This window comes from Maylandia zebra, linkage group LG15 (assembly GCF_041146795.1).
Source record: "Maylandia zebra isolate NMK-2024a linkage group LG15, Mzebra_GT3a, whole genome shotgun sequence".
Lineage (NCBI taxonomy): Eukaryota > Metazoa > Chordata > Actinopteri > Cichliformes > Cichlidae > Maylandia > Maylandia zebra.
The window spans coordinates 7,849,861-7,865,408 of NC_135181.1; the positions used below are offsets into that span (position 1 = coordinate 7,849,861).

Consider the following 15,548-nt stretch of genomic DNA (forward strand, 5'->3'; position numbering starts at 1 on the left):
TGACGCACACACATCCTTCCTGCATCCTAATGGCAGTAATCACTCCCTGAACTCCTGCCTCAAGTGAAGTTCAAGTCCATTAACTTAAAATATATACAGCTTTTTCCTTCTGCTCCACACTTTAGCAGTTGTACTTTCATTTTTAGCTCATTTCTTCATTTTTTTCCTTTTTCTTTTTTTTTTTAAAGTTGTCATTTCCTTTTCCTTTTTTTCCAGTCTTAGTATGTTCTACAAGAGTGAGTGCTTGTTATCATTATGTTCCAGGTCTCGTCTTCGCTCGCCTCTCTTATTGAAGAAGTAGTGGCCATTTTTACCATCAGTGAAAGAAGCGTTATTGGAAAAAAACTTTCAACCTATCTACTCTCTTTCTCCACTTTCACATATTTTTTCCTATTGGATTTTTTCCCCCTCTCTCCTCTGCTGTGTGCTTTTTTTATGTTTCCTTTTATGCCCCACCATTGTCAGTTAAGTCAAATGGTTTGCTTTGTTGGTATGACATTTCTGGTTTATGCGTTTCCATGATGCTTCTCTCCATCCACATTATGCTGCTCTGTCCGCTATCGTTTCCTGTTCATTCTGCGTTCGGTTTAGGCTTTTTTCCCAATAGGCCTGCCTCACTCTTGTTGAATCTCAGGCCTCTCTATTTACAATACTATCTTAACTGTGCATGCTTTATACAGTTTTCTTGTGCTTTCTTTAGCTCTTGCTTTCTCTTATCTATTAAGGCACACATTGTACTTAATGTGATATTGCATTTCAGATATGTATGACAGGGTGCGCGTATCTATATTTCATGCACACGCTTGCTTTGCATTTCAAATGAGGTTATGGGGAAAAATTACCTACCAAAGCATGTGTTTTTTATATTTGGGCATACGTGAAGCATTTGTGCGCCTGCTTTTGTTTTTTGCATTCATATATCACAGTTGGCACACATTATTGTATGCGCTCCAGTTTAAGATCTGTTTTCCTGTGACAGCGGGGGGCACATTTGTATGTGCGTTTGTGTGTTGTGGTGTGTCACGCTGTCTCACAGTGTTTCCCACTTGGTACTTGAAGAGCAGTAACACTGTCTCAATAACTCTCACGCTCTTTCAATTCTCTTGTCGCTATCACATAATTCCATGCCCAGGCAATAAGACGCCAAACACTCAAGCCACTGAAGTCATTCAATTGCAAATAGAAATGGAACTCTCTGTGGATTTACTCAAGGTGTTTGATGTGTTTTTAAAGCCTCAATGAACAGCTTGTTTTTATATTTTATTTTTTTTAGATGTAGAGGTTTTGTAATGGGTACTGCCTTCAAAAGGAAAATTACAAAATATGATAAAGGAAATGATTACAATCAGTTTTTGGATCAAAACTAGTCAAACATACAAATGTTGCATGTTTGACTAGTTTTGATCACATTAATCACATTAAACATTCATAAAATGCAAATTAGTAAATGTTACACATGCTATATTAAAGCTCTTATTTATTGTTCACTGTCAAAAGGAGCCTTATCTAATCAGCGTATAACTCAGTATACAAGTATTATGTATAATACATAATACTTTTTGTTTTCACTGACATCATTCATACAGAGTTGCTTGGGCTTTCCATAAATGTCTTAGCAAGAGGTTAGCGTTAAAAATGCAATCATTAAAATCAACACCACTCACAAGTTGGTATATTGCTATAAATACTGAGTCTTGTAGGAATCCTAATTTTCCCAAGAATTATGCAATATTTCTATAATATCTGATTTATAAACCTGACACAACTCTAGGGGGAGTTGTTGAGTTGGTGTGTTATAGCAGTGTTTCCCAACATGTGCCGCGAGAAATAGTCAGGTGTGCCGTGGAAGATTATCTGGTTCCGCCTGATTAGTAATGGGCAGAAGAAATTACATGCTGTGAGACCACGCTGCGCGTAATAGCAATAGGTAAATATTTAAAAAGAAAACTAGTCAATCCGACCCAGATGAAGGCCCTAGCATGATTAGTGCTTAGAAGAAAGCAAAAAAAGGTATACTGGGGACAAACCGAGCCAATTCCGCTATACTTGGTGCTCGGGGAAAAATGATCAAAATGCTTTTCGTGACATTTTTGTTTGGTGATTTTTCTAATGTGAAATATGTGCCGTGGCTCCAAAAGGTTGGGAACCACTGTGTTACAGTATTTCAGCTGTATTTACCTACGTATTACTGCAGTAATTACCCAGTTGTATACTAAAACTAGTATTTATAATTTATCATGTAGAACATGAAGTCTTTGGGATCATATTGTACATGTTGTACATGATAAATTATCTGTTTGTTTACCATTGTTTAACATTAGACTTAATATTAATTGTTGACATCTGACAATGTAGCAGTTTTGCTAAGAAGAAGCTATGAAAAATATAAAATTACATAAGGTAAAAAATATCTGATGTATTTAGCAATGTATTCAAAACATTTAATTTACAATCATATCATTCTTTTCTCTTTGATTGCCTCTATTTATATATTTAAGGTAAAAAATCACTGTAATAAATTTGAGATTCATTTATTAGCATTCAGCATGTTCACTGAAGGTAAGGCCAAAGTCTTAGAGAGACTCTAAATACATGAAAGTATAACCGATATGCTTGTTGTCCATCATAAAACGCTGAGATGACATTTTCTGTCCAATTTTAAAATAGGAGTTTACCCATGTTAGCCCTGTTCAGCTGTTTTGTAGCACTCGCGGCATTTACATCTCCAAGCTTCTTAAAGATTCTGTTCCCACTATTGACTTTGAAGGTCCTTAACTGTTACTTTCCCATCTGATTATGGCACCCAAGCATGACGGAGCGACTCGTGGCTTTGCGATACGGAGGCTGGGTTTCCATTATTCCCTAAGGCTTAATGAACCGATTTCCATTTGCTGCCACTGGAAGTTTTCATCAGAGTGGTTCAAGTGTTCATTTGCTAAATAGAGGTGCTCCTTATGTTAATTGCCCTGTTTATGGTTATATTGCAAAATAGCCTGTTTTTATGTAAGTGTTGCGGTCTGTTTACCTGTGCTTGTCAGTTTTGTAATGTGTGAGTGTGTGTATTATTGTGTGCGTTTGTGTGTGAGAATGCATGTGCTTTGCATAATTGTAGCTGCGAATGTGGATCTGCTGTATGGCAATGTGCTGACTAGAGAGATTGAGATTTTTTTCACTCACCCATTTATCTTTGCCTGGAGCTGCCATTCTCTCGCTTATTGAGTATTGATCACACACACACACACACACACACACACACACACACACACACACACACACACACACACACACACACACACACACACACACACACACACACACAACATTTAAAGCATACCCAATTGTACTATATAAACACAGAACCAGAGTATACGATCCGGAAAACCTGCTTAGGTCTTTGTATATCTCATTATGACATTTAGTTTTAGAATAAAAATCCCACTAATCACTATTAGATGCTTAAGTTTCAGTTTGTATTTGAAGATGGAGTCACTGAACTGGAAAAAATATTTCCACAGTTATTAACTTTATAGATTTGTTTCTGATTCAACCTGAAAGCAAAGCTCAAAGTGCTCTCTCCATAGCATTATGATGGGTTTTTAAACCAGCACCTTGCTTACATCTAGAAACTTTTGATACTGTTTGGTTATTGCATAGGGATTCTTTTCTTTTTTACAATTTCAAAAACGTCCACAGCGAAATTCCAGCTGCCCGTTAAGGGAGCTGACCTTGAAAGTGCTGGACCGCTGTGCCAGTTCACTGTAGCTGAGTTAAGTGGAGTAATGAGTTGGAAAGCACCACGATTCCAATGACTTTTCCTTCCTCTTTTTGTGCACATATCGCAATGGTACAAATTGCAGTCTTTTAGCACAATCATTAGCAGTCTATATTTTACCCATGAGAACTCTGTAAAGCAGAGCCACTGCAGAAAGGGTCCTATTAGACAAATATGTCCTCTAAAAGCACTGTTGCAGCTGACTGGGAATGCTTCAGACCAAGTAGTCTCCAAACCTTTGATTAGATGCATAAGTTTGACTCTGCTAAGTTACTCCTGCTCCTCTTGCTTGTGCTGCTTTTCTTACGATCACTCCCCTTCATGGTGTATTGTGACCCACAGTGCAGCCACGCCTATTTATGGAGTAATTATTCCTTCGGCGGTGATAACTCATTTTTTTCCGCCCTGTCTTCTCACTAATTATGCGCACATACTGTATACACCATTTACAGAATTAGTGCTAATGAGGCCACTGACTGTATAGCTAAGTGTTAAACAAGACATAAATAAAACTAATTACATCATTACTGGGATACTGTCTGGAGAGAGAGAGGGGGAGACTCTTTATGACTTCTATTCAATCCTTATCACAGAAGGCAAGAGAGAATGTGTTAAATACTAGGTTAATCAGAAAAATGTGCGCATATGAGTGTTCTGTAAAAATAAATGTTACTATTCTGTTATTGATTGCACTGTTGGACTTTCAGACTGCTTGGAAGTTGAGAGGTAATATAGTTTCACCCACATTAGTGATGCGAATCCACAGGAGGTGATGTTTCTTGCAGCGTTGGGGAAACTTCTTTGCCAAACATCTAATTATTTTACACTGGAGTGAGTTGAATGACAACCAGTAAATCCTGGGAGGAAATATAGCTTAGCAAAGTAGAACATAAAGTACTTTGAACTTATTTGTTTAAAAAAAAAGTGATGAATCGATAAATATTCATCACTTTTTACTCCCTGGAGTAAAGGAGACGGTCTATACGAAATAATAACTAAATGGAGAAAAAGTCACATGCTTCAGAAAAGGGAAGGAATGCCCATTTGCTCACTGGTTGACAGGCATGTGCCGTATCATATTTATATCATAATATAAATGTATGATACCATGATGACATAAATGATGTAGCAATGCCTTTTAATTACACTTCCCAGCAGGCAAAACAAGGAGACTAGTCTGACAAAACACAATAATATAAAAGCGTAAAACAGATTAACTTCACCAAAACACACCAAGTACAGCCAGGCTAATAAAAAGGAGACACTTGCAATAAAAAGGAAGAGAAAATGCTGCCTGGATGTTACTGATGGAGTTTCATGGTGGAAAAGGAGGGCTTTAAGTAACTAGTTTAAAAGCTTGAACCAAGATACAACGTCCCAGACAGCTTTATTATGTAATAATACCGTGCAGCTCCTGAAGACTTACAAGGCTAAGTCAATTTTAAGTGTCAAGCACTTATGTTATTCTTTTGTTCTTACATTTGATTTATGCTATTTATGTAATGCTGCTGCTGTAAATAAAGTCACACTTCATCTGGGTTGCCAGACCATAAGTCTGGAAAAGAAAGATGCAAAATGTGCTTAGTTTGTTTTGCACTAACAGATGCTGCTGTCTGCAAGGTCCAGTCACAAACTAGAATGTAATATAATGGTTTTTTTTCTATATCATCATAAATGCAGTGCATATCACAAACTTTCTTGAAATATTGCATTATTTCTTACAACTTTGAGGATATATTGCTGACCTGGTCACAGCTGACTGCTAAATTACGCTGGAATAAAATATTAAACACTTACCATATGTGGAGCACAGATTTTAATGAATGGCTGTGGATTGAATGCATTGTCTGGGTGGGTCTTCTCTGAGGTTGGTATCAAAGACAAAAACGTTGTGGCACTTATAAGAGGAGTGTCCGACGTGGGTAATTTGGTCAGTGTTCTTTTGTTCAGATTTCCAGTTGAACCTCTTAAAATGTGGATGTTGAGGCGTTGATGTTGATAGTGATAAATGCCAGTCATCTAGTGTCGCACATGAGGTTGTGGATATTTATGAATCCCAAAAGCTTATATGTTAATAATGCCGTTGATCCCCTGACTTTTCCTACGGTGAAATTTCCTGAGTATAAGTGGATGAGATACCATAAAATTTGCAACACTTATTCAAGCTTGCAGCTGTCTGTCTGCTTTTTAATCTTGACATTTTACCTAAAACCGCTGTTGTGCCTACAGCCTCACAAAGCTCATCAGACCTTGTCAAGAACTGTCTACTCAGCCATACATTTTACCTGGATTTGTACAATATGCTATACCTTCTGAAAGTGTTCCCATGCAGTAGATATAAAACATGTTGAACACGCTCATATGACTTCTCATTGCGCCAGCGTGCATCAAAGTTTTACATGGTGCTATTATCTGCAGGTGAAACACTGGGAGGTAATGAGGAAAACGGCACTGAATGATAGCACATTAATATTTAATCAGGATGGCGAACTTGACAAACTCACAAATATCACTATGAAAATATTTTATTTGATAATTCAAAGGAGTTTTTGATGGGTACAGAGTTGTGACTGAAGTATAATAACATGGGAAATTAAGACTGAAATGAGAGCAGAAGCGTGTTTGAAAAGATTTGCGTGTGTGACAGAGGCTCTTTATTTTTACTCTGTTCCCTCTTAAGAAGCATCACAGTAAGGTGATGGTGCTGGTGGGGGAAAGAGCCTGCAACACCAGTGGAATAGCTGAAGGGAGAGGTCTGGCTCCCCCGTCCCTCCCAGCTGTGCACACACCTACCTTATTCCATTATACTTTACATACGTTTTATACGTTCTTCTCTTTGAAGGAGGACAAAATCCCTTTTGAAGATATTTTAAAATAATGAAAAAAGCAATCGCATACATAAGAGGAAAAAGAAGAAAGAGCAGAGGTCTTACTTGCTTACTTTGAAGATAACTGGGATCGTAAAGAATACTTATTAGAAAGACGAAGGATTTCAGAGATTCTTTAATAATGAGCGGTGAGGGATGGAAGTATTTTTTTTTTTAATTAATTTTTTTAAATTCAAGGGGAAATATTTTTTCAGAGGGGTAGCGGCGTAATCCTGATGGGGGGTAAAAGCACAGAGAGAGTGAGGGAGTTAATGCAAACAGTATTTCATCATGTTCTTCAAACATCAGCCTGTCCATCACAGTTTCAGCAGACTTTCTTTCTCACTCTGTGTTCTTTCTTTTTTTGTGTCATTCTCCTTTCTGTGAAAAACGGTGTCCAAGACGGTGCCAGCATTTAGAAAAAGAAAAAAACAACTCCCCCACCCATTCTACCCTTACTTTCCTTCTCTCATCCCTTGACTGCCTCCTCTGACTTCATATCTTTCCTTGCTCCACTTTTAATATTCTCCCCTTTCTACCTCTGTTCCTTTCCTATCCTGCTTTTGAACAGTGAATCCACCACCATGTCTGCTGCTGAGGCCACATCTAAAGGCACACAGGGATAGCGAGAAGAGGAAGAGACGCAGAGAGACAGACATACACCTCTGTTTTCAAGCTCACACATTTCCAGCAGCCATAATTACCTTATGCAAATAAGATCACGAAGTAAACCATATCATCCTGCTGGGCGACAACATATAAGGTGCCAAAAACCAAATTCAGGGGCTTATTTAATTAGAACAGAGGCGATGAGAGAGATGCAACATTCACCTGCCTGTAAGTTTATATGCAGGGGTGCACATAAGTGGTCCGCAGGTGCGCATTCAATGTCAAAATAAAAGACGCGCACCAGATAAGAAGTTGCAAGGCGCGTTGGCGTACATATAAAAGGCACTGTTTTTGTCCGCTAGAGTGGGATGTTCACGGCATATTCTGCTCCACATCTCTGTGCGTTCATCATTTGTTTGAAGCCAGCTCACCTTCTGCAACCACTTTTCCGAGAATACGCGCTTCTTTTGTGGATCGGACTCCTTCTGATAGTTCTTTGGAGGTGGAGGAACACCAAAGTAATTGCTTAAAGGAGCTTCTTCGACATCTTTAAGAGTTCTAAACAAATGTCTGTCCTCCTCCAGAAAATCTTATGTACGCAATCGCACGTTGCAACTTCTTATCTGGTGCGCGTCTTTTATTTTGACAGCGAATGCGCACCTGCGGACCACTTATGTGCACCCCTGTTTATGTGACAGTTTTAATCATAAATGTGTAGCCACAATCTAACTTCCTATTGGCCTGAATCAAGGTGACAGCTACGGTTCCTGATACGTTTACCTGTAATCTGCCGATGTGGAATAGAAATAGGTGTATATTTGAAATTGCGTGATTATACTGGGCTGTACCAAGCAAATTGATATAAGTCTGGACCAAGATGGTCTGTCCCCACCTTTTTTCTAAATTATTGCCATTTTTGAAAATAGCCTCATTAGTTTTTCACAGCAAAGCCGCAGAAACCTGTGAAGTTTTACATGCCACGCAGTGCAGCAGTGTTTGAAGCTCAGTGTGTGACACTGTTTAATGATGAGCTTTAAGAACAGTGTGCATTTGGTCCAACATGGCTCTAAAACCGTATAGTGCACCCTAGAATTTTATTTCAAATCAAATTATGGGGAGGAAAGAGAGACTCAGTTTGTCTTTGCTGGATTTTATGTTAAGTTGCGCTATATACAGAGCATGACTTCTGAAGAAGTTCAGAAATTCAAAGTAATTTGCACAACAATCTGTGGTAATTGGACATTCGAGTGAATTTCATTTTTATTTTAAGCATAAAATACAGCCACGTTAAAAACAGAGTTTTAAAGCACTCTGTGCAGTCCTGTGAAAAAGAAGTACATCATTGTTGCTTCCATAGGAATTAAGATAAATAGCAGCCAGGTGTACAATACCACAATATACCCAGGTGTGGACGTACAAGCAAAGGCACAATTGGAAAAAGACCGAACAAGAATGGCTTGTTTGGTCAAAGTTTCAATGGCCTAGTCAGCATCCACATGTGGCGCTCTTCCACATTGTTTCCTTTATCCCGTCTACCTCCCTTACCCCCAACCGGTTGTGGCAGATGGCTGCCTCCTTATTGTAGGGTCTTTACCTTCAAATATAAAGCGCCTCGAAGTGACTGCTGTTGTGATTTGGTGCTATATAAATAAAACTGAATTGAATTCCCGAGGCTGCTTCTACTGAAGGTGTGTTCCTGTTAAAAAGGAGTTTTCCCATTATCCTCAAGTGCTTACTCATGGCAGGCCATCTGATTGTTGGGGTTTTCTCTCAGTTATTGTAGGGTCTTTAGCTCACGGGGCCTTGAGGTGACTCTTGTGATGTGGCGATATGATACGATGAAAAGAAGAAGGGAAAAATAACGGAAAGGGGAAAATGAAAAGAAAATGAATTCCTGTGGCAGGACCATAAGAGAGCGGTGCAAAAACATCAATGAACTGAAGCAATGTTGTAAATACAAGTGGGCCAAAATTCTTCCACAACAATAAAGTCATACAGGAAACAATTACATCATGCTGTTGCTGCTAAAGGTGGTTCCACAAGCTGTTGAAACTATAAATTTCTGTAATGTAATATTAGAAATTGAAAAACTACAAACCATCTCCATTATACAGCAAAAACCATAAATTAAAGCCAAGCAGCCAAACTGCTAAGAGACCCACAGTGCCTGTACTTTTTCGTATACCGCTACTCCTTCTTCTACTGTTGAAGTCTAAAGCAGACCCTGGAACCATGAGGGTAAAAATGTGAAATTTATTTTCCTTCTCACAGGCTGATCCAAAGGAGCTGATTCGATTGGTCACACAGCACGTGTCCTCGTATTCAGATTGGCCCGAGGAGCTGCAAAAGCTGATCAGCCAGCTGCATATGTACAACGAGCGTCTGACAGACTTTACCCAGGCACAGGTGTTGCAGGGGCTCGGCCGTGGTGTGGACGTTCAGCGGTTCAGCTCTGACGCTGATTACAAGAAGGAGACCATACTTGGTCTCACAGAGTAAGTGTGGCTTAAATGTTGGTACTTTTGGATTTGCACTGTAATTGGAAAGGTGCACTTTTTTTTTTTCCTTTTCTTTGTTTCTACTCTGAAAGATTGTTCATACCACACACTTGGACATGAGTGGGAGATAATGTCAATTTCTGCTTTAATTAAATGAAATCTAAAGACTTTCTTTCTGTTTTTGTACCTGTGTGTTTAGGACACTGGATGATGGTGTGTACAGAATCGCTTTGTCTCTGGCTAAGCGCTACAGTGTTCCTCTGTGGGAGGTCTACATGACCCACCTCGAGTTCCTCTTTACAGATAGCGGGTATACACACACACACAAACGCGCACGCGCTCTGTTTAATTACATTTGTGCACACACATCTGTCTGTCTCTTTGTTTTCATCTTCAGATTTTAAACTCTGAAAAGTGTAGCGACGCTCCCTTTCAGTTATAACAAAACTTACCTACATAAAAAGCCAAAACACCGCAGGCTATATCAAACATGTTGGGAATATGTGTGTTTGTGTTTTGTGAGTGAGAGGATGTGAACCATCATTTATTTGCTCTCTGACTTCATAGCTGGGTGACTGACTAGCTCTGCACCTTTGCTTGTTTTTACAGAATGCCAAAGCTGAGGTTGTGTATGTGTGTGTTGGTACGTGTGCACACGTGTGGCTCCGTGATAAATATCCACCTGTCACATTCCGATATAAGGAAATGGTTTATGGATTCCACTTAACAATAAATTACAGCCTATACTTTTCTCAAACCTGATCACAGCTATTCTGTGTGTGTGTTTCCTTCAAAACCTCAAGATCATGACAAATGTGTGAGGAATATTCTGCATCTGCAAAAGGCTTATTGATTTAACAAAAGGATGCAGGGAATGTTATAAATAGAGAAGAAATTTAAAGGGAAGAATAAATAGAGTCAAAACGTGTGCAAAAAGAATTTAGACTTTTATTGATCGTTGTAGGCAAATAAATTGTTTATGTTTTACAAATCCCACATGTTTAGGAGAAGCAGTCAGCTACAGTGCAGTGCCCAACAACTGAGTCCTTTGCTGAGGCCTGTATTTAAGTAGCATGGTTCACTTTACTTTAACAGTTGACCTCATTGCCAGTTTGCATATCAACACTTTAAACAGTATTTTAAATAGTACAGTACCGTGCAGAAGACTTGAATCACACCTCATTTCTTTGTGTTTTGCTTCTAAGTTGCCTTTTATGTGTTTTTTTTTAAAGTGGTCTTGAGCAATTCTCCAGGTTTTCTGAAGGTCTTTCAAAGATTTTCTTTAAACATTTATGTATCTTAGCCTGGTGTCCTTAAAAAGAATTTGCGGAAACTGAACAAGTATAAGACAAAAAGAGGAGGTAGCAGGCTTAAAAACATTATCATAATACGATAACAGTAGCTGATCTTTGATTCCATGACCTGATCGGCACTGTATATTATCTGGGACGGAAAGGGTAAGGTTGTCAACAAACTTTTTTCCTAAAAAAAAAAAAAACAACAACAGCTACAAATAGGTTGGGGTTTGAAGCCTGTCACCTTTTAAAGTTTCCCTCAGAAACAATCATGAAATGGAATCTGTTTCTCCATTAGAGATACCAAACATTACTGTCTTTCAGAAGAGCTGGCAATTTTCCTTTCCCATGTGATGGCGGGGTAAATTGTTAAAATCACATTTTTTCGCTGACATAGATCAACGCTCTAAAGTCAATGTAGATCTCAATATGGTTACAGAAGAACAAAGTTAAAAGTCCATAAGTATATTTCAGATGAAGAGAACTCTAAGGACTCATTATTAGTTTAAAGCACATCCACAGAATCAGTGTGTGCTTAGGGGGTGAGAGTGGGAGGCAAATAGATGGCGGGAGAAGAGATGGATGATAGAGAATGAGTGTCCCTGAGACAGTCCTATTAACACAAAATGTATGCTTCAGAAGAATCAATGTGCTGCTAAACACTGCCGTCGTCAGCTGTTCTCTGCCTCCGTGTATAAAGCTTTGTAGATGTTTACAAGTTCTCTTTATGGACCTGCTTTTTAATGACATCCTAATGACAGCTATAAATCTATCGAAGAGACTTGTCCAAACACAGAAATGGGTTCACATATTGGTCAGTGGAACCATCTGTTTACAGTTTTGGCTTTAAATCTCATGTCTAGCTCCACCTTTACATATTTGTTTCACATAATGGTAACTTCTTCAAATATTGATGATTTTGTCTGTTGAAAAAAAGACTCATCTTGAGCCACGCCAACTGAATTTGTGAAGCACTTTAAAAACTGCAACCGCTGACCAAAGTGCTAAACATAGGAATAAAAATCACTACAACTAAAATACAAAAAAATATAAAATAAAAGCATCAATAAAACACAGAGCACAATTAAATATGAGTGAATCAATAAAATCAACATTTCAAAGTAGTTTGAAAGATGAGCAGAAGAGGTGGCTCTGAGGAGCGGATTTAAAAATCATCAAGTCCTATGAACTCCCATCAATGATACCACTTATATGTACTTCACTGTTTCAGATCTTCATATTGAGATTCAGTTTTTGAATTTCAGGTAGATTAATAAAACTGATCCAAACAAAACCTCATTTGACCCTCAAAACGACACAGCTCCAAGTTCCTCGTGTCAGTTCCTACCTGCTGCCAGCGGCTGCTTGTGATGTATTTTCTGCACATCACTGTGTTCCCATCATGAGAAATAAATAGTCTTTTGTGGCACGTTCCCTTCAGACTAATCCCCAGCCAAGATGTGTTTTGCTTTGAGCCTAATGAGGAATCCTCTGAGACAGAGAGAACACCTTTAAAGTTTGTACCAGCTCTCTTCAGGTGCACATCTGGTGACCTCATATGGCAAATTAAAGTTCACATCATATCAGATAATGGCTGTGTTCTAATGCCCTAACAGTACAGCTCCAAAGGTGCCAAATGTATATCACTATATAGTCTTTAACACTGAGTTGATTAGAACTGCTCCGTCCCAGCTGATAAAAATCCGAATCAACAAAAAGAACTTCAAGGATAATTTTTCTTATTAACTTATTAACTCCTACAATGTTAGAACCCAAACAGAGATGATGATCTCAGATAATATTTGTGTTTCTAAAATCAACTTCACCAGGACTTCTGCTTTGCTCTGTCCAACCTGGCCACTTGACACTTCAGACAGTTCAGGAATCTTGCAGGATGCAAATTATATTTATACTACATCTTGAAAAGAATATTAAGAAAACACAGTCTTCCTTTCCTGTCAGTTCAGCTGCACTTTAACTGCTATTTCTGAATAGATTTGTTTCTGGCATTATGCATATTGTGTATTTCAATACTTTTGTGCCAGATATGACTAATTAGCAAGTGACTGACTTGACTTTGAATTTTTTGAATTTTCAGTATAAATTAAATTGAAAAATAAAAATATCCTGCAATATATATTATGTTATATATTCCTCTCATAATATTGCATGCCCATAGATTGCATTTTTAAAAAATATTCTCAGCTAATGATGACAATTTAAAAAAAAAACCCCCCACATTCCTAGCATTCAGGGGTAATGTGAATCTTGCTTTAGCTATACACAGGTTAGCTGCAGTACTGCCTGTATTGAGTTGAACGTGTTTGCTCTGTAGAGACTGTTGATGTACTCTGCACTGAGATTCTTTAAGGATTGAGCCTGGACTTCGACCATGACCTCGGGCATTACTCTAGGCATGCTTTTTGCTGTCATGGGGGACAACCAGAGAGCAGAATATGGACAGTGAGGTGCAACAGCATAACCTTTGGTTCCTCTGATGTTTTCACTTGTACAATAAAAGTATACCTGACCGTTAAAACAATGGATATTTTGGTGTCTTAGGAAGGTCATTTTGACATGCTGGCATTTATCCCTCTATGACATGTGCAAACTTGTGCCACAATCTCCCAAACAAACCAGACGTCCATCCCCAACTCAGCTGTTCCTGGGCTGTTTTTGAAGGTTAGATTCTGAATGTTATGAAGACATGTTTTTAAGCTATTCTAGAGGCAGGATTTGAATTTGATTAGTTATTTTGATTACAAAACATCTGTAAAAATAAAAGCTCTCAGATTTAACGTTATTTCTAATTTAAATGAGAATTGGAACCAGTTCAATGAGGAAAAAAATACGTGTATTTGTTAATGTGAGTTCAATTACAGCACACGCTCTCTGTATGTAATTACTTCTTCATAATAATAGTGAGAATTTGGTAGTGACATATTTTTGATGTGTTTCAAAATGTGTATCAGGGAGAAATATTTTGGAGTTTTTTCACTTTACATGACTCCAAAGTGCAAAAACACTTTCACAGCCCTGTGCTGGACAGTCATTTGTAACCTGGTTAATAAAGAAGAAAACCCCCCCACAATTATAACAGCACTGACATTTTAAACGATCATTACTACTCTTCCAAAGCTCACCTACACTTTTGTTCTTCTTGCCACTTTAATTAAATATGACTCACAATTTTATTATACACTTAGGTCTATCAAATGTGGTTAAAGTGCAGAATTTCAGCTTTAATTCAAAGGCTTTTACAACATTTACATTAATTGTTTAGGAATTACAGGCATTTTTATGCAAAGTTCCCCATTTTCAGAGGCTTTTTTTTTTTTTTTTGTCCAAAGGCTAAAAATTATTAGAAATTGCAATGTGAGACATGTTAACTTTTTATTTTATGTCAAATGAAGCAGACATAATATTAGAAGTGGATTCAAGGTGTTGAATTTGTATTTTTTCTTCATTGTAATTTTAAATATGAGACCCCAAAAAGATGTCAGTCCAAATGAGGGAAGCCATCATTCGGATGAACTTAAATCAGCAGCTCGGCAATGCCAAATGATGGTGGTGGATGATGACACAAAACTTCCACTTAAATTTCAGCTAAAATACATGCAGACAGAATTAGTTTCTGGTGGGAAAAAAACCCATCTTCACAACATCTAATCAAGTCAAGAACCCCTGAGGAGGTACGACTATCATTGTCATGAATGGGATTACAAAAAGGTAAAAACCAGTGGGTCCACTCAAAATCAGGAGGGCCAGATTAGACCTTGCCAGAAAACATCTAAAACTGCACGCACAATTCTGGGAGAAAGAATCTCACTGGAGAGATGAAACCAAGATGAACTTGTACGAGAAAGAGCGAAACAGCTCAGGATGTGAAGTATATCACATCATCTGTCAAACATGGTGGAGGTAATGTTATAGAATGGCAATTATGCGGCTGTCAGTGGAACTAGGTCACCAGTTTTACACCAGTAAAGAAATGGGATATTCTTCTATTTTTTGGGTTGGCTGTGGTTCAGAAGGTAGAGCAGGTGGTTTTATTCTTGGCTGCTCCAGTTTGCATGCCAAAGTACTGTTGGGCAACTAAACCCCAAGTTGTTTCCGACGTGTTCATTGGAGTGTGAATGTTAGGTAGAAAACACGCATAGAAAAAAAATGCTTTTATGAATGTGTGCAAATAGGTGAATGAGGCCTGTAGCAGAAAATACTTTGAGTGCTCAAGCAGAGTAGGAAGCGCCATAATTGAACTAGTTCATTTACTATTTACCATTTTAATGGTCAAGTTAATCTCAACCCAACAGAGTATATTTATTGAATTATGTTATTAAAATAAAATACAAAATTCATAAAGAGTCACAAACAAGCAGTAACTGAAGGTGGCTGCAGTAAAAGAAAGTAAAAGGAGGAAACAGCATTTGGTATCCATGGATTCAAAACTTCAGGCGATCATCGACTAAGTATAAAGAATAACCTTTTGTTTTAAATTCTGTTGTGC

General features: G+C 38.1%; 1 protein-coding gene across 2 annotated transcripts in view; it reads left to right on the plus strand.

Moving 5' to 3' along the window:
- nbas (NBAS subunit of NRZ tethering complex) overlaps nucleotides 1-15,548 on the plus strand; it is a 176,526-nt gene that overhangs the window by 88,351 nt on the left and 72,627 nt on the right. For both annotated transcript variants that reach the window (XR_013093106.1, XM_004541960.6), the window contains exons 42-43: nucleotides 9,520-9,743; nucleotides 9,946-10,056. Coding sequence is in view for 1 of the 2 variants with exons in the window: in XM_004541960.6 (XP_004542017.3) it covers nucleotides 9,520-9,743; nucleotides 9,946-10,056 (335 nt within the window). In the remaining variant the exon portion in view is untranslated. The remainder of the gene's footprint in view (nucleotides 1-9,519; nucleotides 9,744-9,945; nucleotides 10,057-15,548) is intronic.